This window comes from Tetranychus urticae, chromosome 2, assembly GCF_039701765.1.
Source record: "Tetranychus urticae isolate SD_2017Ah chromosome 2, NJAU_TeUrti_SD_1.0, whole genome shotgun sequence".
Lineage (NCBI taxonomy): Eukaryota > Metazoa > Arthropoda > Arachnida > Trombidiformes > Tetranychidae > Tetranychus > Tetranychus urticae.
In genome coordinates, this window is record NC_142959.1 from 17,016,362 (window position 1) to 17,040,647 (window position 24,286).

Genomic DNA, 24,286 nt, shown 5'->3' on the forward strand with positions numbered 1-24,286 from the left:
CTTCTCTTTGCCTTTTAACTGATTTTATTGATAACTTAAGGAAGCATCGGCAAACAGATAAATGTCAAAGGTTAATCTCTTCTAGCCAGGTTTTAAAACCGATGGAATTTTGTCCTAATAGGAAGAAACAAAGAAAACAGAGGCTGATCCAAAATGAAAATGAGCGAAAATTTTCAATGAACTGAAAGATACTGAATTCAAGAAATAGAAAACCTTTTACAACTGAAATGAACATTTATTAATTTTATTAATATAAATACATGTTTATCATAGAACTTCTACAAAAGTATTGGCTTCCTCAGAAGATTCATTTCTAAAAAGTATGAAATTTTTATAATAGTATTCTTGCTTTAATTTAACTTCCACTTTTTTCAATTCCCATTCATTACTGTCATTTTTGCGTCCATAAATTGTCAATATACCACTATTTAACTTTCCTTTAAAATCAACAGTCATAACAATTTTATCCTGCGATCTGATGTTTTCTTTTATTTTTAATAGATTTTTCACTGTTTTCAGTTTGATTGGATGGCCAATGACGTCTCTTACGATTTCATTATTGTGTAAATATTTTACTCCTGTAACGTACAATGGGTTAGTAGTGATAAAGTAATTCTCAACTATCTTATAGCTAGCCACCATAATCAAACCGGTTGCGGTTAATGACAACACAAACAAGGGCCTATTGCTAGCTGGAAATAATCGATTGTAGATTGAAGAAGTCCACTTGAAAACCCCAGATTTTGACTTCAATTTTGTGGTTGTTTGATCCATTCTCATCTATGTGATACCAAAAAATCTGCAACCATCGGGTATAAAATCAATAAGGCGACTATTTCATACCATTTGCAAATTCCAAGAGATTGTGATTTGTTAAAGTTGCGACAGAGTTTTTCAGCAGCTTGATATGGAACTACCGATGAGCAAATAGTGTGTGGGGATAATTGTTGATCCAAAATCTCTAGATGAGATAGAAATGGGTGTAGATGAGATGGAAACAGTTTGATGATATTACCATTGACACGAGTGATTACAATCCTTTTAAAACTGCCAATAATTTTACCAATAAACCAGTGTCCATTAGTTTGTGAAAGAATGTCACAAAATGTCAAGATGATGGGAAAAAACAGCAGGTTAAGTTTACCACAGTCTTCAACTAAACTGCTCCGTTGAATGCAGTCATCAATATTTACAGATACAGGATTCTTTAGACAGTCCTTGATTAATTTCAGCACTTGGGTGTTGCGATATTTAGGCAGTAAGTAGGTTAATTTTTGAGTCTCAAAATCACTTAATGGTAATATTTTTCCACAAATAATCTGATCTTGCAGCTGGCTGATAAAATCATTCAATGATGGACAGTCAGCTTCCTCAACGGCTTTGCTTTCTTTGGCATAAAAAATGAGCTTTATAATAATTTCGAGTCCTCTTGAAGCTTGTGGACAGGTATAGTTGGCCAAAAAGATGGATCCAAAGTTACCAAAATTAGGCAATAATGAGTTACACAATGTACTCCTTGGTAATTGTTTTAGAGAATCAACTTTACGCAGATAACCTTCAAGAGAAAACTAAAGGCATGATAAACATTAAATAACTGTTGAATAATTAAGAGTCAAACTGGCCGTTGAAAATTGTTATTTAATCATTTAAGACAAGAAAAAAGATTCACGCTGTCCCAGGCCGATACATGTATTTACAAAATTATTCAAACATGGTATAAAGATAAACACATGAAAGTCTAGGAAAATAACATTGCTCAGGCTTACAACAGAGGGGACAGGTTTTAAAGGAAACAGTGAACTCAACATATGATATGGCAAGTTAACATAATACATTGAACAAGACGAAAGTAAGGACAAATTGAACTTACAATGTAACGATCAAGCTCGCCCGTTGACATTGTACCCGTGGTTAACGCAACCAGAACCAAAATTCACTAAGATAAGTAAAATGGATATTCTTTAATATCTCTGTAAGTTATCAACGTCAACCTATTCAAATAACAAATCGATGGATTGGAAAGATATTGTCATATTTTATCATCATACAACATTTAATCTAGTTTTACTTTTATTGTTCCATTAAGGCATAGAGTCGCCGGCAAGAATATAAATTTTTCGGTGAAAATTAGAAACTAAATCAAGCGTAAGTATCCGTAGGTATCTAAGTTCTGAGCCTTTTCATATTGCAGCTTCGGGTGAAGAGAAATTTTTGAATCTCGTGTATATCATTGATATATTTTACAGTTTCACCTGATCACAATCGTTCTCAGTAGTTCTAAGTAAATATACTCATCCAAAAAACAGAGTTAGAAGAGGCAGAATCGGCGATCGGTTTACCATAATGCATATTGTCCTGGAACACGATATTTTTATCGCCAAAGATGGGTTTAACTTCATAAATTTCATCTATTTTATAAAATAATAATCCTTTAAACTTGAAGACAATATAAATTCGATGAATCGTTAATCAATGTAACAAGTTTATTTCGGACTATAAGAAACAAACTTCAATTGCATTTCTTTTTAATAAGTAATTTTAAACTTATATGGGTATGAAAATTTACTAAAAAGCTTGAGTCTTTTATCCAATAATTTCCTGTACTTTTTGCTCCAATAGTATTTCCATTTTTCTGACATCTTTAGACCAATGTTCCAGTTTACTTTTCAATGAATTTATTTGAGTCTTGTCCAAAACTCGAGGTTGCACCCACGATAGGTAAACTTTCTTCTCGACTTCGTCAATTGTTCCCTTGACCAACTCAAGTGATAAAGCTTTCATCACTAATAATTCAACTTCTCCCTCCGGAAGGTATGTTTTCTTAGCTATTTCATTGAAAGTTAATATGCCATCGTGGCTATTGAAAGTCATATTCATGAGGCAAAGAAGTGAAATTTTTTGCCTCAATTGAAGCTCATGAGCTCGTAGATCAGCTTGTTCAGACCATTGTGGCTTTAGTTTTTCAAATCTCTCCAGATCTCCAGCATTGAAAGCATAAAGTAAATCAAGCAACCAATTATGTTTACGCTTCAAATATTCAACAATAGGATGTTGAAGAAGTTCTCCAAAGTTGAAAATGGATTCACCCAAAAGAGCTGCAAGAGCCAATGCGAAAGCGCGATTCTCTAGGTGCTCATCTGATTCATTGTCGATACTTGAACATCCTAAAAATCTCAATGCATTACGATAATATTCAACATGGTTACCAATAATCTGATTATAGTCAGAAGAGAGTTGAAAATATCTGCCATGAATCGGAGTTATTCCAGTTTGTTCATCTATTATTGGACCAATCTCACCAAGGATTTTTTTAACATCTATAAAAGTATAAAATTTGATTATAAACTTATGCAAATGTTGAACACAATTAAATACTATTAAATTAATGTAATATCTTTCTTTTATAATTACCATCTAACTCTTTGTTAGCCAACTTCAATTGAGCCATTAAGATACTACAAAGGAGAGAGGCAGTTTGGTTGCCTTTAACTTTTTCTTTAATTTTCTCAAGAAAAAGTAAACATTCTTGATAATCCTTCATCTCTTTAATGATGAACGCAATTATTTCAACCAATGAGAGAGGATTCAATTTTGTTTCAAATTCAGCGATGAAATTAGTGTAAAATGCAACAAGGTCAACACGATTGGATTCCGGTAGTTTGACAAAAGCTTCTGTTTTCATAGTTAACTGATGCCAAAGCTTCTTATTATAGTATCCCTCGAATGCGGTCCAATACTCAGTAAACTCTGGATACCGAGATTCCATTGACTTTAAATATTCGTTGACACCCATGTTTTCTTTCAAATAATTATCACCGAATCTAAAGAAAAAATAAAAGTAGTGTTTTTAAAATTAAGTGTTTCTCGACATTGGTTAAAGTGATCAACTTATATGCAACATAAATGTAAAACAAAACAAAGTTATCAATGAATTCACCAGAAAATCTACAAGTGACAAATGGTGTATGATGTGTTTAACATATTTGGACCAGGCTTACCAGGTAATCCAAAAGTGTTAATTTAGCAGAAACACACAATTAATTAATCAATTGACAAAGAAACAACAATATAATAATCAATATGAGGGCAATTTAATCATATGAGCTGACAAAACTCAATTTTGCCGATCATTTGCTAACCTAGTGACACCTAACCCAGACTAAAGCCATGTTAGGATTAGCGCTTCTTTCAAACAATTACCATGATATCATATTCATCGAACTAATTCTGATTCTAATTTTTCATGATTTTACTATTTATTTAATTTATTTTATCCTTTTATTCTTACAGAAGGTAATACTTTCTTGGACTTAGCATTATTTGCCTTCTTGATAGCTGCTGCACTCGTCATTGTTTTGGGTCTTATAATTTGGTGTATCTACAGTCTTTGCGGTCGTTGGCGTCGACCGATTCCAATTACTAGGTCAATGATTGAAAATGCAGATCTTTCACCAAGCCAAATTTATGATGCAGGCCTAGTTCCGCCAAGTTTGGCCTTTAAAAATAGTGAAACATCAATGTCAACAGCTGAAACAACTGCAACAACTATTGGGGCTGACAAAAGTGTTAAATATGGGTCTGTCAGAAATGAAAAGTCTGGTTCTGCTAAGAATCAATTTAAATTAGCTGGGAAAAAGAAATCAACTGAGAGTATAATCAGCATGAATCAAATGTTTGGGAAAAAAGAGCTAAGCCGATCTCCTTCTAGAACCACTCAATTATCTTATATGATGAGTCCTGTTGAGAAAGCACCTGCTAAAAAATAATTCAAGTTGAATTCAGACAATATTTTAATCCAATGTGTAATTTAATCCGAACACGATTAACAGTTATTATTACTAATAATAGTAAATTAAAAAATGATTATGTGATCCTGTGATATTTCGATATTTTATCCCAATACTATCGATATACTTGGTTCGATTGATGAACCGTTTTTAAACCGACTTATCTTCATCTATCTTTGTTTTTTCTTGCCTTCAAAACCAGCTCATCTTTAATTTATTACACAATTATTTTGAATTAAAATTAATTTTACTGGGTTTAGTAATCTTCTTTTAACAATATAATACTCTACCAACTTTTAAGTGCATTGGAAATGATCCGATCCAACAGCCACCTTTAGTTTGTTGTGATAATCAGATGTTTTTCTGATATAAAAATCTTGAGGGTTTATCTTTTTGCATCATATCTATTCTAACGTGTTTTATGTTCTTATGTTTTTTCAATTAAATTGAGTTGTAAAAGTTATTCAAGTTTTCCACCATGGATCTCTATGAAGAGGTTAAAAAGAAAAATACGGTGGCGTTCTTTGGAAATGACGTTTACCGACGCTTCATTTCTCTTTGTGTCATCAATCGCTTTGGTTATCAGATTCGTAAGAAAAATGGCCAAGTTAGACGGAGCTTTATTCTTGTCTCTGATGTTAATCAAGTGCACCTGGAAGCACAAACTATCAGGAATCACACTGATTTGGGCGTTGCCGAATTCTCAAGTGATGATATTCAGTTTGATAAAGAATCATGGACTGAACAATTTATAGCTAATCATGTCTTTGTAATGAGTTGCTCTCTTTTTTCAACTCTTCTTTCTCCACCTCTGATTTCACTTTCCTCGATTAATTTGATCATACTGAATGATTGCCACTTAGTTTTGCGAGATGAAAGCTATAAGAAGGTTTCTTCATTTCTACAGTCCGTGGACCCTTCGATAACTCGTGTGTTGGCGTTTGCTCCTAGTCTTATGAAACATCACCAAAAGCCAGCTGTAATAGAAGCAATAATTACTAAAATGGAGAGATTATTACGGGCAACTAGAAATACTGTCGCTGATGTAAGAATTTCCTTTCGTTTTCCAGTCAAACCAAAAGGAAAAGTAATTTATTACGATGATTATCCTATCTCTTTCGACCTTTACAACGCTGATCAAATTAGTCAACTTTTGACAGACTTGAATACCTTAATTGTTGGCTGTCAAGAAGTTTTTGTTTCTGAGCCTGGAATAAATGGACAAACTCTATTAAAGACTCTTAGACAATTTTTCTCCACTATTAAGACAATGGGACCTTTTTGTGCTATGGAATTAGCTGAAATTTACGCCAAAGAAGTTGCAGAGCTTGTTGTTAATTCACGAGATTTTCGATGTGCTGCTGTAACTTCAACCTTAATCACCTTTTTTCAGTATGTTCAAGTCACATTACGACACCAATTATCTCTACTTCATCCAAACCAACAACTTCAAACCAATGTACCTGAGAAAATGCTATCCATTCTCAAAGTTCTCTTAGACTTTGTCCCAGATCCGGAAGCTACACAATCAGAGTCGGTAAAACATCATTCTGGTCTTAATGGTATTATTTTTGTAGAAGATCGAACAACGATTCGACTTTTAGCTGCATGGCTGCGCTCAGTTTCTTTAATTATTGATTGTTTCAATTTTCTCAAAGTGGATTATTTGGTTCGTGATAATAAGCTCTTATATAGCTCCGATCCAAAGGATAATATTCCGTCTACTTCTCGGTTTGAAAGTACGATGTATAAGTATCGCAAGCATGAAATAAATTTGCTCATAGTCTCAAGCTGTTTCGAGGAGGAACTCGATGTATCTAAATGTAACTTGGTAATTAGGTATGATTTTCCAGAAACATTTTCCCAGTATCTTCACAGCAAAGCAAAACTGCGAACTGATTACGGTAAATATGTCCTTTTCATTCCAAAAAATGAGCCCTCTAAGTCACAATTTGAACAAAAGTTACGTGAATTGTTATCTATGGAAAACATCATTAAAGACAAAGAATTAGAAGTTCAGGGACCCCCGCCATATGATTCTCTGGCTGATCTTTATCCAGCTTACACTACTAGTAAAGATATCAGTGTCGACTTGTCCAATTCATTAAATGTCCTTTATCGATATTGTGCGCGATTACCAAGTGACACCTTCACTCGATTGGTCCCTATTTACATGTATGAGCAATTAGAGGATGGACAAATTAAATGTACAGTTTATCTCCCAACCAACTCTCCTGTTCGAGATCCAATATCTGGCTTACCAGCGAAACATCAAGAAATTGCTCAAAGATCAGCTGCTATCGAATGCTGTAAAGCACTCCATCAAGCTGGTGAACTCAATGACTACCTATTTCCAGTAGGTAAAGAAAACAATAAATGCCTTGAAGAATTAGGTATCAAGCGTCACAAACGTGGCCCTCGTGGCGCAGAAGAAGAGATAGAAAGACCTGGAACAACAAAACGAAGGCAAAGTTATCAGAAGAAAATAGCTGAAGCGTTAAGAGGAAAAGATATTGCTCCTGGTGAACCTTGTTTCATGTACATATTTCTAATGTCATTAACTTGTCCGATTCCTGAAGAACAAAATACTCGTGGAAGAAAATTAATCGATCCTATGGATTCTCCACGATTTTTCGGTCTTCTTACTCACTCTAGAATATCTAGAATTTGTGATTTTCCTGTTTATACAAGATCTGGAGAAGTTATTGTATCTATGAAATGGGCTGCAAAAAATGTAACGTTTAATTCAGATGAAATTGAAAAAATCAAAAGGTTCCATCGATTCACTTTCACTGACGTCCTTCATCTGGTCAAAGATCCAATGGTTTACGAACCAGCTGAAGCTCCTTCTTCAGTTCTTGTTTTGCCAGTTAATTACGCATCGATTTCATCCAAAGAAATCCCTGCTTCATTTACAATCGACTCCGATAGTGTTACAATTGATTGGGGATTTATTGATAGAGTCCTTTTTTATGAGCAAGCTGATACAAGTGAAAGAAAGGCCAATTTCAAGTTTAACCACTCTGTTTTCGAGGATGCTGTTGTCAAACCTTGGTACAGAACAGCAAATGAACAATTGCATTTTTATGTTGCCAACATTTGTGAAAATTTAAAACCAACAAGTCAGTTTCCCACCGAAGCATTTCCTACATTTTATGATTATTATTTACAGAAGTACAAGATTCAAATTACAGATAAAGATCAACCTCTTTTAGATGTTGATCATACTTCTGCACGCCTCAATTTTCTTACACCAAGATTTGTAAATCGGAAAGGAATGCCTTTGCCTAAAAGTACTGAGAAAACTCGTGCGGCCAAAAGAGAAAACCTTGAATCTAAACAACTTCTTATTCCTGAACTGTGCATTGTTCATCCATTTTCAGCTTCCTATTGGAATAAAGCTGTGTGTCTTCCTAGTATTTTATATCGAGTCAATCATCTTCTTATTGCTGATCAATTAAGGCGACAAGTTGCCCTAGACATTGGTATTGGAGTAACTAAAGATGATCCAGAATTTTCATGGCCTACTCTTGACTTTGGATGGAGTTTAACTGAAGTGTTGAACCAATCTTTTGAGGAGAAAGATGATGATGAATATGATATAAATGTTTCAAGTCCTAAAACTCTGGAAGTCAAACCATCGAAAAAAAATAAACCAAGTCCTTCATCAGCAGCCCCGTTGCCACCTAAAATTTCTTCACCTCCTGCGCCTGTTGAGGTTAAAAATATCTCTACAGAGTCTACACAAAATAAAGATGGTTGTGATGATTTATTAATCGATACCTTCGATCCTAACATTTACAAAGTTGTCGATGCTGAAGTTGATGATGACTTAGGAGATATTCCTCCTGTTGGTAATTGGGATCAGAATAGTCAAGAATTTAATCAACCATTTGAAATTAGTGCCATCAGTCCAATCATCAATTGGCCAGGACTTGATGATGAACCTAGAGTTGTTGAGTTGTCCGATGATAATAAACCCATAAAGCGCAAGAAAAATCAGCGGATGGGATCGCCAAGTAATTTTGACCGCATCGGTGAAAATAAAAATTGGGATATTAAAGAATCCGATCTTAATTCAGTTATTGATCTAGATATCCCTGGATTGAATTTGATCTCTACAGCTGTTGGAGTTGATCTCCATAAGTTATCTAAAGATTTAGAAGATATTCATGCATTCGATGATTTTGATGATTCAGAGGATGAAGATGAATTAGGTAGTTATGAAGAGGAAGCGGACTCTCATCTTGATGCGGACCAATTATTAATTCCCGATTCCGATGGAGCGGTTAGTGCTGTCAAGGCGAACATATCTAGAGACATTTTGTCTTCTGGCCTTCTTTTATCTTATCAAAGTGAACCTGCAAAAGTTTCAGAGGAATCTTCTTATTACGATGAAATCGAAATTCAAAGTGATGATATGATAACTGCAGTTGAACTGGATAAAGAAAAGGTTGAATCTATTTTTGTAGCTGATGAAATCATCGTTCCTGATAAAGATGCTAATTGTGATACCATTGATAAAACTATCGACAAAATCACTGACAGACTTGAAGAGGCTCTCAAACTCGTCGACCCTGTGACTGTTCTCCCCAATATCGAGGAAAAAGATTCACATGTTAAAGCCAGTGATATTGCCATGAACCTTGAAGAAGGAAAAGCTAGCCCTAGTTTTGGAGAATTACTTCCAAACAGAGATGAATTCGTTTTGAATGCTGATAATAACGGAGATTCTGTTTTGACCTGTATTCATCTCGATCCATTAAATGAGGAATTTGATCCGGAAATTGGCCCAAGTCCAGCTATGGTCTTACAAGCATTGACAATGTCCAATGCTAGTGATGGAATCAATTTAGAACGTCTTGAAACTGTCGGTGATTCTTTTCTTAAATACGCCGTTACTGTGTTCATGTATTGTCGATGTCCAGATCAACATGAAGGGATTTTATCTCAACTCAGAAGTACTCAAATCAGTAATTTAAAATTATACGAATTAGGATCTCAAAAAAATCTCGGCGAACTAATGGTTGCCACAAAATTCGAACCCAGTGATAATTGGTTACCGCCTGGTTTTAAAATTCCTGAAAAATGTTTAATTGGATCTCCAAGCACAAGTAATGATGAAAAATTAATATCATTTAATTGTCTTTTAACTCAACAATCAATACCAGATAAAAGTATTGCTGATTGTGTCGAAGCTTTAATTGGATCATTCCTCATCTCATGTGGTCCAAGAGGAGCTCTTCTTTTCATGAAATGGTTGGGTTTAATGGTCATGGATAATGTTGAAGAGCCACAAGAAGAAAGTGGACTCTGGCGATGGCTGAATCCTATAAAGCCGCCTCTTTTTCCAAATGCACCTAAAATTGAACTTGATAATCTATACTTTTCGCATGGATTGGATCGCTTTGAAAAAGAAATAATTCAATACGAGTTTAAAGATAAAGCCTATTTAGTTCAAGCATTTACTCATAATTCATTTTCTGACAATCGAGTTACTGACTGTTATCAACGTCTAGAGTTTTTAGGTGATGCTGTGCTTGATTTTCTCATCACAAGACACTTGTTTGATGACCCTAGGCAACACTCACCTGGCGTGTTAACAGATTTAAGATCGGCATTGGCGAATAATACCTTTTTTGCTTCCCTCGCAGTCGAATATGAATTTCATAAATATTTAATGTATAAAACTGCCGACTTGCATAAAGTTATTTCTAAGTTTGTCGAATTTCATGGAAATTCAAATGGAAAAATCAAGGATCCAGCGGCTTTTGCGCTGCTGATAGGAGAAGCTGATTGTGAACAGCGCGAAGATATTGAAGTTCCTAAAGCTTTAGGTGACGTCTTCGAATCAGTAGCTGGAGCAATTTTCCTAGACAGTGGATTTTCTTTGGACACCGTTTGGAGAGTTTACTATCGAATGATGAGACCTGAAATGGAGTATTATAGTAAAAATCCACCAAAATCACCTATTCGTGAACTTCTCGAGATGAAACCACAGAAAGTTTCATTCAGTAAACCAGATACAGTCAATATAAATGGAGTGCCCAAGGTCAAAATCAGTGTCGAAGTGTTTAACATTGGTAAATATTATGGCATCGGACGTAATAGACGATTAGCTAAGTACACAGCCGCTAAACGAGCTTTACGTGATTTGAAATCATCAAACAATTCTCTCAACTAAATAATCGTGGAATAAATGAATTTATTTTATAATATTGAATTTCAGGCGATATTGCCTTTAAATTGCACAAAAAAAGAATGATTTTATGAAAATTTTTCATCTACATTTGATACATATTAAATGGTATATTATTATATTTCAAATTCCTGTATGATTAAGTAAGTCGCAAGTTCTTAACCTCTTATCATTAAACAATTTTACGGATAATTTGGTATTTAATGAAAACAAATAAGATTAATTGTAGTTTACAAATATGGCCTTGCAATGTCCAATGAATGTTTCAGAGTTTGTTGTTTACTATCCTGACAAACTTTCAAATTATTCCTGATCCAGGTTAATTGAACCTCGGTCTCAATCAATTTCCACTCGTGTCATCAATTTACATGATCAATTGTCATTAAATCTGACTCTAAATTTCCTATGAAAAATATTAATAGTCGGGTTAACAGTTTTCCAAGGAAAGCAAACAATCATCATTTCCTATGTATAATATAATCATCCTTTTGCATATTTTTTCCTTGACATTTTTGTAAATTCACTTTAACTTATCTTGCACTATGATGATAATCATAACCATGATCATCATAAGCGATGACTTTCCATCTAATTGCTTGAAGCAGAAAAAAAAATTTTCTCCTTTTTCCTTCTCTCCTAGCTAATTCAATCTTCAACTAAACTCGATTCTCAACAAAACCAGCTAACCTTACCAACCAAAATTTAACTCTATCATCATAATCATCTACTTCTTCCTCCAATCCTCCAGCGACCATTCACTTAATATCTTTACTCACTCCCAATCCATTAATTCATCGTAACCAATTTTCATTTCTTTAATCTCTCAACTTTTACCTGTTCATAATAAATCTCATTCGTCTATTTCCTTGTGCTTTTCAGTTTACCTTTTTTTCCATTGTTTTTCTTCTTCTAATCAACATCTTCATCTTCTTGTTTATCTTCATTGTCTTCACTTGTTACCATTGCTTACTAGGCATTCCCTTTACCCAATAATCATCCTCATCACTCATCGTCACTCATCAGCCATCAATCTTAATCGTTAAACCCCACAAAAAGGCGTTAAAACAAATATAACCGTAATAATCTAAATCTGCCAAACATTAATCTAAACAATTACCTGAGCAATAAAAATCAAAAATGCACAATAAGAGCACCAAATTGAAACATTCAGTAAACGCGTAGTTCATTTCTTCAACATCTTTACCATCCTTTTCCCTATTGCTATAATCATCTCTATCTTCATCAATAGAAAGAACCTAAAATTTCTCAATTTCCATCCCCTTCTCTCTCTTCTCTCCCTGGTGTAGTAGTCTCACTATTTCTTTGCTCAGGTAAACTGAGATGAAGAAAAATATTATGTATACAACCACTTACAAAAACACATAACAAGAAGAAAGAAAAGATCACATTTTATTGATTTACGTCATCTTAGGGTCACTTAAAGCTTATTTAATGTACCTTCACATGTTGATATAGTACACATATGTAGCTGAACACCATCAATTGGAACTGATTAAGAAGATAAATATACTAACAATTATTATTATTTTGTTAGTTGACAACTTGAAGGAACACAATCATCATTTGTTTTTGTTTTAGTTTGCACCTATCAAGATAAATCAACTTCATCCAACATCATCATCAACATCCAACAACAACAGCATAACCCAACCACCAGGGGTTGTTCAACAACCGTTGTTGAATAGGCAGGCCTCCAGTTTGAAGGATCTGCATCATCTGTGTCTATTGATATTTTTTTTATCATAACATTATTAACAAGTTTACATGCTTAACCAACTGTATTTACTCTGTGCTTATCCAGCTGTACCATACTGACATCATTATGAGCCAACAGGATGATATCAAAAGACCTGGGACCCGGGTTTTCAAAAAATCATCGCCCAACGGAAAAATAACAGTTTATCTTGGTAAAAGAGATTTTGTTGACCACATTTCCCATGTTGATCCAATAGGTAAGATGTTAGATCAACATTATTCAACTTTTTTTCCCGAATTCCAACCCATTCTTCCCTTCAATCAGTTATATTGAAGTTTACAGTTTTGTCCTGAGCTTGTCTTTTTGCTGCCACCGACTTGTCAATTTTTCCTTGTTTTGCCTTCTGGTGGTAGCTCTAATTGATTTTATTGTCTCTATTATTTTATCGTCTTTTATTTCGTCTAACTTTTTTTTTATTTACCTCGCTTGTTTTGACGTCTCTCTGTAATCATGGTAAATGCAATTACTCATTTATTTTACATGATAATTTCTCTCGTATTTTGTTATCTTTTTTCCTTTTACGGCTACTAATTGTTGTCTCCATGCATTTTTTTTTGTTTTCCTTAAATTCTTCCTCATCTTTCGCTTTTTTTATTCCTAACTTTTTGCTTTCCATTTCATACATTTCAGATGGTGTAGTCCTGGTTGATTTAGATTATGTCAAGGACCGTCGAGTATTTGGTCATATTCTGGCTGCTTTTCGTTATGGGCGAGAGGACTTGGATGTGTTGGGATTGACTTTTCGTAAAGATCTTTACTTAGCTTCTGAGCAAATTTATCCAGTTTTGGAAGAAACTAGCAAAAGACCTCGAACTCGATTACAAGAAAGATTAATAAAAAAGCTAGGTTCAAATGCATTCCCATTCTATTTTGAGGTAAATAATTTCAAAATTTTCAACAATTTCCTCACTTTTTTTTGTTTATGATGCTCATAGCTTATCATAGTTTTTTTAGAAGTTTAATTTTTTTATTTTTCACTTTCCAATCTAAATTCTGGATATTTCAATTTCAATTTTGAACATGATGAATACTTATACCAGTTTTTTTCCCACTGAATCTCGTCTATTTTTGCTAATCTTGTTTCATCATAACTTTCATATCATAATGCAACATTAAAAATGTAATATTTTAATGTTTTTCTCCTTTTTGAGTATTTTTATATCTATTTTATTCATCTTCCCATATTTGACTCTTTTCAATATATCATATTTTATCTGTATCATTCTATTTCTCTGAATCATCCATACTATTTCAATTTAGCTTCCTCCTCATTGTCCAGCATCCGTTACCCTTCAACCAGCACCAGGAGATACCGGTAAACCTTGTGGTGTTGATTACGAGTTAAAAGCTTACGTTGCCGAGAGTCTCGATGAAAAACCACACAAACGTAATTCTGTCAGATTGGCAATCAGGAAAATAACTTATGCGCCAAGTGAACAGGGTGAACAACCAAGTGTTGAAATAAGCAAACAATTTGTGATGTCTCCAAATAAATTGCACTTGGAAGCTTCACTCGACAAAGAGGTTGGTCTTTTAACCATTAAGCTTATTGTATTTCGTTTTTCCTACTCTCTTTTGATTAGGTGAGAACAGCAACATTTATAACAATTTGCTGTTCATTAACAACTAACTGTCTCCTACTATCTTTAAAATCAATTATATCCGAGTTGATTATCCTTTTTATTTATTTTCACATCTAATTCCAGCCAAATTCATCTTTATCGATCATCTAATGAAACGATTCTTATGTTTGTGTACTTCTCTTAATATTTTTTTGTCTTCTTTTTTATCCTTCTAGCTTTATCATCATGGAGAGGATATTGCAGTTAATGTACATATTGCAAACAACTCAAATCGCACAGTTAGAAAACTCAAGATATCAGTTCGACAATTTGCTGACATATGTCTATTTTCAACAGCACAATATAAATGCTCAGTAGCCGAGATCGAGAGTGAGTACGTGATTGAAACTTCCATTATTTTCATCTAACTGTTGATAGTTTTAATTGTTTTATGTTATTTCTTTTCGTTTTTACATCGTCTACCTGCCAACTTAACTGTCATCGCCTTGTTCCCTCTGTTTATTCAATCTTGAACCACCAACAACACGTTCAAATTCAGAGATGGTTGTCCTGTTAGTCCTGGATTTACTTTATCTAAAGTCTATTATCTTCGACCCAATCTATCAGATAATAAATCAAAAAGAGGTTTAGCCCTGGATGGTCAGCTTAAACATGAGGATACAAACCTTGCTTCATCAACTATGTAAGTTGACCAAATTGAAAATATTTAGCTGCATTAATTTGCAGTCCATATCACAAAATTTACCTTTACTAATTATTGTTTGTTTCATCTTTTATACCATCAGTATAACCGATCCAAATCATAAAGAAAACCTCGGCATAATCGTTCAGTACAAGGTTAAAGTCAAACTTTGCTTGGGTCCATTAGGAGGTGATGTTGTCGCCGAGCTGCCATTTGTTTTGATGCACCCTAAGCCTGAAGATGACATTGAGCCTTCTGGGGCAACACCAACTGATGGTGATGCACTTACCAATCATGTCAATAACGATGGAGCCAAAGAAGACTCTACTAATGATTTTAATTTAATCCAACTTGATACGTGAGTTATGATTCAAATCTAGCTGAAGGCGTACATTTCCCTCTCTCTCCTCCCCTCTCTTCCTCTCGTTCACTCATTCTCAGTTTTTTTTCATGCTTCAAATTTAGCTTCCATCAGTTTATTATGTTAACCAAAAAATCTCAAATGATTGACATAACCTGGGATGTTATCGATTTTTGATTTTAATCCCAATAATGTTTATTTAAGATACTGTCTATAGATGCTATTTACAGTTTTCATTTGCCTTCTTCTGCCTTACCCTTCATTGAGGTTTCCGTCCTTCGCATCACCTTATATTTACTTTTCACTCTCCCACACCATTGTATCATTCATATATTAACTCAATTTGTATTCTATTTTTCTTTCTCTCCTTTTACATTCTATTTTCTTTCTCTCATTAACAGAGAACCGACAGAAGATGACATAATCTTTGAAGACTTTGCTCGGATCAGATTAAAAGGCGAAAATGAAGGACGATTGAATTAACTTATTGTTCTGTCTTTTTTCCCTCTGCGCATCTCACATCATCATCTTGAGCTTTTATTTTTTGCTCCTCATTTTTTTTCTTCATTCTGATTTCCTATTCTCAATTTTATCCACATCCATGGAAATGATTCAACAATCTGGAGACCATACAATTCATCAGCCACAATGACACCATTTTCATCCTATCCTTTTGCTTCGTATTCACCAGTATATTTGGTGTGATGCACATATGACAAACGAAACTCGAAACATAAACACATCAATTTTATGTAAAGAAAATCACTTTGCAACTCAACTGACTTACAAAACATGCCAACCAAGAATGAACCTCATTTCTTCATTTGCCTTCAATATCTGCCTCCTTCTCAGCTTGTATTATCATGGTCAACTTGAACAAAATCAAATCACCAAAAAAAAAGGTTGTTTCGTTTATCGCTTCCAAATTTACTCTTCCCAATGTGGGCTCATCTTTAAAATCATAGTCGCTTTTTTTAAAAATAATTGTACCAGTTGACTTTTTTGCCAACTTAATCAAAACTGAATGCACATCGAGACTTCAATGTCTAAATCATTTCTCCTCAAAATCAACAACTTCCATTTTTATTTTCATCGACTTTATTTACTCCTTTCTCATTCTCATTACCCTTTCTTTCCTTCCTAATTTTACCTTTTCTGAACCTTTGCTTTCTCGAGTTCAAACATAGTCACTTTGTGTTATTGATTGTAAAAAAAGTCTGCTTACTCTAAATAAGCAAATTATCATAAAAATTCAACTAAATTGCAATCCTTGCAAGCAAAAAAAGAGAAACAAATCAAAGACAACAATTTTTTATTGAATCCATTTTATTCAACTTCAGAGACTGATTTCTTGGTCAATTCATGATTATTTCAATAATATACATTTGCTTAATTAACTAACTGATGAATATTTTAACTTGTTTTTACAATCCAAAGTTTTAGAGTATCAATCGATGATAGATGAAGTTGGATTATGTATAAAGAAGTACAATTTTTGTTTAATTCTGTAGACAGATTAGATTTAAAAAGACTGTTTTATCGGCAGTAAGCCAAGAAAAATGAAATAATTTAATTTATATTAACTGCAAACAATTTAACAGCATTCATGCCAATGGATACATGTATTCTTTTTGATTTAACTCACAACCAAATCATCATCATTACGGCTTATCAATTAACTTATAAATAAGAAGGCAAACAAACCAACATCTAACTATTTTCATCATCTTCAATCTTCACTTATTCAACAGATTCATCATAAGATGGTTGCCATTTTGGTTGCTGCAAAATTACACATTTTCGGTATTTTTATCTCATCGAATAATTTATAATTTTTCTTTCTCTTTCTCTGTCTAAAATCCGTTCTCTTTCTTTGTGAACTGTCTTTTTTATAAATTTCAAATCAAATCAAAAAAGCAAAATCACAAACGCGAAAGACAACTTCACTCTTAAAGACACAACTTTGTGACAATACCGACGTTCCTATGAGTGATAAACTGAATTTAGCATTTTGGTTCGGTTATAAGGCAATTTTCAAGCAATTCAGCCTTTGATTGTGAATTAAATTTTCATCCTGAATTCTTGATTGTTACATCACTGCTTTTAATAATGAAATATTGGCCAAGTAACAATTCAAATATAAGACTGAATAAAAAATGAAACTTGGTTCGTATTGCCAGGTCTTATGCAGTGATTTGAAGCATTACAAATCAAAAAAATTTTGAAAATCTCTTATAAACGAATGTTGCTGCAAATTTCAAACAAAAAATGATTTTTTTCTGGCTCGATAACACTAATGGCGTGCTTTTATATAAGCACAGTGCCGTGATACGCACCGATACGGTGATTATTTCAAGAGATGGAGGAACTCCAGAAATATCGATAATTTGCAATTTTACAGTTGTTATAACCTTTGAGAGGAGAGTAAATCAAAGATGCCAAACTTGAATATTTACACATTACATTTTTGTTTAAATGGTTAACCATTGAAATCCTTGAATGGTTTCTTAGCAATTTGTAAACTATAATTTCTAGCAACTGATTGTTCATCAACTGCTAAATTTTATTCATTGCATGCATATTTGAAAAATTAATATCCTTTTAATTCATTCGATCTAATTACCAATTCCTGTTATAATGTCCATTGTTACACTGAAGTGAGTCAATTTAAATTCAAAGCTAACACCTGTTGTTTTAATTATTAGATCAGGATTGATTTCCTTGGATGGATCGGGTCTTAGTCTTTCTGGTTCATAAAAGTTGGGTGATTCTGAAAATAAAGACTCCATGCCTTTATTATCTTGCTCTTTCATTAAAAAATACTAAAGAGTTATCGGGTTGTTTGTTCAGTGAAAATAGTACAATAATAACATTGCGGTGATATAAAAATGGTAATAACCAAGAAAATATTGATAAGTCCAAAAGTAAAACCATGTTTGATGGAGGAAATATCAGATATAGAGACAACCCTTGATAACTGAGTCTACCTTAATGTCAGAGTTGTCTTTGTGGGTTGCTTTTTTTTAATCTGATTGCTTTATTGATTTGACATAACCAGTTTATCGTTTGAATCATTTGTATCAGGTTTTGTTCTGCCAACAGTTGGAACAAAAGGATGATCAAGTCGTGTAAACCCATACTTTAAAAGATAAATCACCATAAATGATGAAAATATCGACAACATTGATCGTTTAATTGAATGAAAACCAGGTTGTGCAAAAAAGTGTATCCTGATTAACAAGCATCTTGCAATTTCAGAGAATGTACTTTGCGCCTGTCTATCTGCTGATTTGCTTCCTTTTTTTGGTTAATATAACCAACATCATCATTTAGCATCTTGCAAAATTGATAATGATACTCGGCTTCATTATCACCATAACTCTTGCCATTATCAACATAGCCATAGTTTAACGTCATCATCAAATATTGACTGGTCTCATTGAAATGGATTGATCGGTGGTATACCTATTGACATAAATATAAATACAGAATGGACCATGAATATGGACTAGTGTGGTTAATTGTTACGATTCAGAAAAAACAACTGAGTCTCGTGTAATCTTCATTTGAAATCTTTCTTTGACTTACCTCACACTATACCCATACATATATTGATGTCAATAAAAATGGCGCGTGTTGAATGTTGATATTTACTGTTGCGCAGGTTACTCTTTGACTATAGCACAGTAATTTAAAACAATAAAAAAAGAGGAGAAGATATAGGAAGATAGATGATGATCATGATGATGATGATGATGATGACGATGGTGATGAAGATGATGAAGATGATGAAGAAAGCTAAAGAGGGGAGAAAGATAGAAAAAGAGAAAAAGAAGAGAGAAAAAGGAGAGCGAGAAAGAAACAGACAGGGAAAGGAAGACAAATGAACAGTGAAAAAAAACTAGAAGATAGGAGAAAATGAAGAAAAAAGAGTAGAAAAAGAGGAGAGAAGTAAAAGAAGACAGACTTGCCTTTACAAGCTAAAATCTAATTTTCCTGAAAACCCAATAAACAAGGCAAGGTAATCAAAAAGGTAAAGGTTTATCATCTTATGGATATACACTTGGATATATTGACTAAAATATCTACATAAACCATACCATCAATGAAACCAGAAGAGTTGAAAGCGAGAAACGTTGACTTTTTGATAAATTGTATGATTAAAAATGTATATTCAGTGTGATTAGCATTACCATAGAAATGTTGGATTATTGGTCCTTTTTCTAGGCAAGAAAAAAGTTAGGGTTTAAACGTAATTTTTACTCAAGAATAATGAGTTTTACATGGTGTTTCCGAATATTATGTTGACTGTTATGTCTTTTTTGAATTTTGTATTTTCTCGCAATGATAAACTCTGAAAGCAATTGTCAGGTTGACAGGGTTTAGGAAGTGACATTTGCAGTCTATAGATGGCGTTCAAGATTCAAGAAAAGAGAGATTTTAAGAGAGAAAGAGAAAGAAGAGTCAGTCAATCCGCAAAAAGTATCAACTAACTGGAATAGACTTCATTGGCTCATTTTGAATTGGATTTAATGTCTTACTAATTACTGTTGTTAATTTTAATTTTGACATGATGTTTTTGCTTCAATTGACTTAAACGTGTTAAAAATGATATGATGACTTATTGTGATGTGCTTCTCAAGAGAATATGATATATCTAATGTGCTTAATTAGAGACTAAAAGAAAGCCTTTGAAGGAAAACAATGTACAATAAAGGTAAAAGTTCAACACCACCTTCGGATACTCAAGCTCGTGAAAAATTGGCTTTGTATGTTTATGAATATTTACATCACATGGGTGCCCAAAATGCAGCAAAGTCATTCCTTCATGAGATAAGATGGGATAAACATGTATCTGTCGGTGACCCGCCAGGATTCCTTCATAGCTGGTGGTGTGTTTTTTGGGATCTGTATTGTGCAGCACCGGAGAGACGAGATAACTGTGAACATTCTCCAGAAGCAAAAGCTTTTTATGAATATGGATGTGTAAATTCTGCATCTTACCCTGTCAATGGAATCGCCCATAATCCGAATGCAGCCAGTCCATTAGGTCAAATGCCTCCAAATGATGGTTTGTCAGGAGGTCCAATGCCACCCGGCGGTTTCTTCCCTCACCAAAATTCCCATATGAGACCTTCACCACCCCAACAGCCATCCCAACCGGCACCTCATCAACAACCTCCCCCTCCTCCACATGGCCAAATGATGCAAAATCAGCCATACATGTCACCCAGGTTTCCCGGCGGGCCGCGGCCTAGTGGAAGAATGCCTCAACAAGTTGACTTTAACGGTCCACCAGTTTCTAGTGGTTCTGGCCCTGGTACACCTATCATGCCGAATCAAGGTGATGGAGGTGAATATGTCGGTTGGCAAGCTCCACCCGGCTTAGGACAAATGAATCACAGAATGAACCCACCCAGGGGTCAACCAATGGGTCCAATGAATCCTGGAAGTTATGGAATGAGACCACCAAATGCATCTATGGGTCCTGGTGTTCCTGGTGGAATGCCTCCTGGAATGTCTATGGGAGGACCAGGACCAGGACCTGGCCCTGGACCTGGACCTGGACCTGGACCTGGACCCGGACCTGGACCTGGCCCCGTTGGCAGACCATGGCAGCCAAATACTTCTAATATGAATTATTCCTCAGCGTCCCCTGGTAGTCATTATGGAGGTCCACCTGTATCGAGTGGCTCAGGCCCACCTGGACCTGGTACTCCTATTATGCCAAGTCCACAAGGTTCAGCAGGTCCTTATTCACCAGCAAGTCATCGGATGGGAACTCCTAACACGGGAAGAGATTCATCTGGCTCTGGAGGAGATGGAATGTATCCTATGATGAAACCTGGCGGAAACATGCCTGGGGTATGTAATACTCAACAAACAAACATAAATAATGCCCATTGCACCTCGGAATCATTCCTGGGTCATGAGGAGACGCCTGAACCTCTCTACTGAGCAAAACGCATCCAACCAATCAACTGCACACGCACAAAAAACCTACCCAAGCTCTCCAAGCTCCCCGCGGATCGTCACCGTCTTGGCCAAGCTTTCTCTCCTTTTTTTCTATTATTTCTCTCGTTTTATTTCCTCTCATTTTATGCCTCTCGATTTGCTTAATTCTGAACCACTTTAAATCTTCGATCTGCTCTTTATTTTATTTGTAATTTTCTGATTACTCTTTTTTTTCATCAAACGATCCTTTTACTGCCATGAAATTTCCCATACACGCCATTATCATCTTTTAAATTAACTGTCTCTGCTAACGCTTTTCACTATGATTATTTCTTGCTACTTCGTTCTCGCTCTTTCTCAATTTTGATTTTGCTACTGCTGTCGATGCTTGTTTTTTTATTTTTCTATTAATTAGACAATCACTCATACGCACAAACATGCATGCAGTTTCACTTATACATAAATGCTTTTTGCTTTTTCTTTCGCTTTTTCGCACTCAATACCTCTTTTCCATCGCTTTTCCTTGATTGTAACCACCAATTGCCAACACGTTTATTCACAAAACTTAATTGTTGGAATCAATGAATTAATAATCGCTCTGAGAGATGCTCAATTTCAGACGCATATACGCTTAGATAAGCAAAACCGTCAGACTGAAACAGGCAGAACGTATTAGTTTTTATGAAAACTTAGAAGCGACAGATAATTGATAAAAATTTGAATTCTAATTCTGTTGCTGTAATGTATCATCTTGATTCTGCAGTTTCCAATGGGACCTGGTCAAGGACCTGAGGGGCCGATGAGCCAATTGGGGCCTGATCTCGGTCCACCCATGTCCTCTGGGGGTAACGGTCTAGATGGTATGAAAAATTCGCCTGCCAATGGTCCAGGGACACCAAGGGAAGACGGTGTTGGAGGACCCATGTCAGATTATGGTATCTCTAGTTATGGGCAAGAAAATGTAAGTCGCGCTATTTGACGTACCTTTTCGTAGATGATTTAGTGCTCTGTTTTTTTATAATAGTTATCTGTTAGTTTTATTTTTTCATATCATTTTATGCTCATAATGGTTATAATTGATCTATAAAAGTATTTTCTCATTTTTCCAATCAATTTATTTACTCTTAATTACTTGAACATTTTAATATTTATTTTGATTTTCATACCTTTTCTTTTCTCTCATACTGATAGGATCAAAATGAAAGTGAGGCAATATTGAAAATTAAAGAAAGTATGCAGGAAGAAGCAAAAAAATTCGAGAAGGACACTCCAAATGATCATTCTGAAAATTTCATGTCATTCTGAAGGCACCAAAGGGAAAAAGCTAAAGGATTAACTCGAAATGAATGAAAAGTGACAGCATTAAGACAACATCATCATCAACAACAACACAATGATAGAAACTACTATTTATATCAAATGAAAGAGAATTATCAATTCACAACCATTTTTTGAAAAAAACTTACATTCAACAGTGTTGAATCAAACCAACCGACACCAGCACCACCAGCAACAACAACAACGCGCATCATCATCCATTCATCTCTCTCTCTCTCTCCTTTCTGTCATTTCATCCTCTCTTCCTCCTCTTTCGCATTCTCTTTCTCGTTCTGGTTCCATTTTTTGTTGAAAGTCTCCATCTCTTTCTACATCTCTGTCTTTCTTCGCCATCTTTCTCCTCATCTTTTGCTTTATTTTTCTGTTTTTTTCTCACCCTTTTTTACTTTTTTCCTGTCTTTCGCACTTTCCTCTTCTTAACCTATTGTACAGTCACTCTTTTCCCTTCTTATACTTACTTTCCCCCTCTTATATTTTGACTCAGCAGCGCCATCTTGTCCTCTCTGATGTTAATATTTTCATTCATCATCATTTTTAAATCCCATCACATCCAGAGTTGGCGATTACATCACCAGATGACTCTGACTACGTCAAAATGAAACCCTGAGAACCAAATCCCGATTTAATTTCCTCAGGCAATTAATGGAGAAGGAGAAAGCAAACTTGACCAGTAACTTCGGTATTTAATTTCTTCATATAATGAGTCTGCTAATTGTTCAATTTAAGTATTAATATTTATAAAACACCTTTGAAACTTACAATGTACACGATAATTTAATTACCGAAGATATGGATTGATCGGTTATTTACAAGAAACAATTCAAAATTGTCTCTTGTCCATCAGAATGAACCACTTTTCCTCTTTTAAATTAATTTTTGAATTTATATTATCTGATAAATTCAAGCAAAGATAAAAAAATCAATTTCGTAACAATTTACAAAAAAAAATTCATTAATTCACGTTAAATTTGTGGTCATCTGAAAATTCCAACAATTTCCGGTCAATTTTTTTTAAAAACCAAACATGTTATCATAAGAAGAACGATGAAAACAAAATTAACATTCAAACAAACAAAACAAACAACCCAATTATGTTCAATTACTATCTTCTAATCAAATACCTTCTATCCTTTTCAAGTGATCAACTGACTCAAATTTATCCTTCAAATAAACAGATGAAAAGCATTTCACGTTTAATAACTATTCAGAATTTATCTGTTTAGCTATGATCAATTAAAAAGTCTCCAAATTCATTAATTGATCTCTTGCTTTTCTCATTTTTCACAACAAATTTGCATCTCAAATCGATTCGAATACAATTATCGCGATTCGCCCAACTCTCGCTCAAAAAATTAACCTTAAGATGTTAATTTATTCAATTGACTGTCGTAAATTGAATATCAATGAACGTCTATTTTTAAAAAACCATTGAATTTATAAAAGTCTAATCAATGAACAATCGACAAATATAGACATAATTTGTTTAGTTCAAGTGCATTCACGTTAAACAATTATCTCGGTTTCCTCTATTAATCCCAGGCAATTGTCAAAACAAACATTGAGACTTGAACTCAATCATGAATTTAAATTCATCAGCTGCCATG

General features: G+C 34.3%; 5 protein-coding genes and 1 long non-coding RNA gene across 8 annotated transcripts; 3 read left to right on the forward strand and 3 right to left on the reverse strand.

Moving 5' to 3' along the window:
* Positions 1 to 214: 214 nt before the first annotated feature.
* Positions 215 to 2,051, reverse strand: LOC107366719 (uncharacterized). Its single transcript, XM_015934341.3, has 2 exons — positions 1,871 to 2,051; positions 215 to 1,568 (listed from the first exon to the last, which is right to left on the reverse strand). Exons 1-2 carry the CDS (start codon positions 1,898 to 1,900, stop codon positions 777 to 779), a joined length of 822 nt encoding a protein of 273 aa, XP_015789827.1. The 5' UTR covers positions 1,901 to 2,051; the 3' UTR covers positions 215 to 776.
* Positions 2,052 to 2,465: 414 nt separating this feature from the next.
* Positions 2,466 to 4,112, reverse strand: Rpn9 (regulatory particle non-ATPase 9). Of its 2 annotated transcripts, none has more exons than XM_015934340.3 (3): positions 3,999 to 4,112; positions 3,412 to 3,821; positions 2,466 to 3,317 (listed from the first exon to the last, which is right to left on the reverse strand). In XM_015934340.3, exons 2-3 carry the CDS (start codon positions 3,791 to 3,793, stop codon positions 2,584 to 2,586), a joined length of 1,116 nt encoding a protein of 371 aa, XP_015789826.2. In that variant the 5' UTR covers positions 3,794 to 3,821; positions 3,999 to 4,112; the 3' UTR covers positions 2,466 to 2,583. The 2 variants fall into 2 exon arrangements, with proteins under 2 accessions (XP_015789826.2, XP_089124370.1); XM_089268244.1 differs by having other exon boundaries at positions 3,938 to 4,112.
* Positions 4,113 to 5,187: 1,075 nt separating this feature from the next.
* Dcr-1 (Endoribonuclease Dcr-1) lies at positions 5,188 to 11,178 on the forward strand. The gene has a single exon (XM_015934337.3). The coding sequence runs from the start codon at positions 5,266 to 5,268 to the stop codon at positions 10,969 to 10,971; it is 5,706 nt and encodes a 1,901-aa protein (XP_015789823.2). The 5' UTR covers positions 5,188 to 5,265; the 3' UTR covers positions 10,972 to 11,178.
* A 1,539-nt stretch (positions 11,179 to 12,717) lies between these two features.
* Positions 12,718 to 16,697, forward strand: LOC107366717 (beta-arrestin-2). Of its 2 annotated transcripts, none has more exons than XM_015934338.3 (7): positions 12,718 to 12,959; positions 13,394 to 13,638; positions 14,024 to 14,287; positions 14,562 to 14,719; positions 14,885 to 15,028; positions 15,132 to 15,386; positions 15,791 to 16,697. In XM_015934338.3, exons 1-7 carry the CDS (start codon positions 12,830 to 12,832, stop codon positions 15,870 to 15,872), a joined length of 1,278 nt encoding a protein of 425 aa, XP_015789824.1. In that variant the 5' UTR covers positions 12,718 to 12,829; the 3' UTR covers positions 15,873 to 16,697. The 2 variants fall into 2 exon arrangements, with proteins under 2 accessions (XP_015789824.1, XP_015789825.1); XM_015934339.3 differs by having other exon boundaries at positions 14,562 to 14,715; positions 14,953 to 15,028.
* A 1,273-nt stretch (positions 16,698 to 17,970) lies between these two features.
* LOC112539340 (uncharacterized) lies at positions 17,971 to 19,212 on the reverse strand. Its single transcript, XR_003083127.2, has 2 exons — positions 18,978 to 19,212; positions 17,971 to 18,854 (listed from the first exon to the last, which is right to left on the reverse strand). It is a non-coding gene; the product is annotated as an uncharacterized LOC112539340 (long non-coding RNA).
* A 655-nt stretch (positions 19,213 to 19,867) lies between these two features.
* Positions 19,868 to 23,973, forward strand: Ssdp (Sequence-specific single-stranded DNA-binding protein). The gene is made up of 3 exons (XM_015934422.3): positions 19,868 to 21,254; positions 22,108 to 22,305; positions 22,536 to 23,973. Exons 1-3 carry the CDS (start codon positions 20,094 to 20,096, stop codon positions 22,647 to 22,649), a joined length of 1,473 nt encoding a protein of 490 aa, XP_015789908.1. The 5' UTR covers positions 19,868 to 20,093; the 3' UTR covers positions 22,650 to 23,973.
* The last annotated feature ends 313 nt before the right edge of the window (positions 23,974 to 24,286 follow it).

Excerpts from the sequence above, each read along its gene's own strand:
- Dcr-1 (XM_015934337.3), top strand. The coding sequence starts at position 5,266 with ATGGATCTCTATGAAGAGGTTAAAAAGAAAAATACGGTGGCGTTCTTT.
- LOC107366719 (XM_015934341.3), bottom strand. The coding sequence starts at position 1,900 with ATGTCAACGGGCGAGCTTGATCGTTACATT. Across the intron at positions 1,569-1,870 it reads GCGAGCTTGATCGTTACATT|TTTTCTCTTGAAGGTTATCT; the intron begins GTAAGTTCAATT and ends TCATGCCTTTAG.
- LOC107366717 (XM_015934338.3), top strand. The coding sequence starts at position 12,830 with ATGAGCCAACAGGATGATATCAAAAGACCTGGGACCCGGGTTTTCAAA. Across the intron at positions 12,960-13,393 it reads TTCCCATGTTGATCCAATAG|ATGGTGTAGTCCTGGTTGAT; the intron begins GTAAGATGTTAG and ends CATACATTTCAG. Across the intron at positions 14,720-14,884 it reads GTAGCCGAGATCGAGAGTGA|AGATGGTTGTCCTGTTAGTC; the intron begins GTACGTGATTGA and ends GTTCAAATTCAG.
- Rpn9 (XM_015934340.3), bottom strand. The coding sequence starts at position 3,793 with ATGGGTGTCAACGAATATTTAAAGTCAATGGAATCTCGGTATCCAGAG. Across the intron at positions 3,318-3,411 it reads GGCTAACAAAGAGTTAGATG|ATGTTAAAAAAATCCTTGGT; the intron begins GTAATTATAAAA and ends ATACTTTTATAG.
- Ssdp (XM_015934422.3), top strand. The coding sequence starts at position 20,094 with ATGTACAATAAAGGTAAAAGTTCAACACCACCTTCGGATACTCAAGCT. Across the intron at positions 21,255-22,107 it reads CTGGCGGAAACATGCCTGGG|TTTCCAATGGGACCTGGTCA; the intron begins GTATGTAATACT and ends TTGATTCTGCAG. Across the intron at positions 22,306-22,535 it reads CTAGTTATGGGCAAGAAAAT|GATCAAAATGAAAGTGAGGC; the intron begins GTAAGTCGCGCT and ends TCATACTGATAG.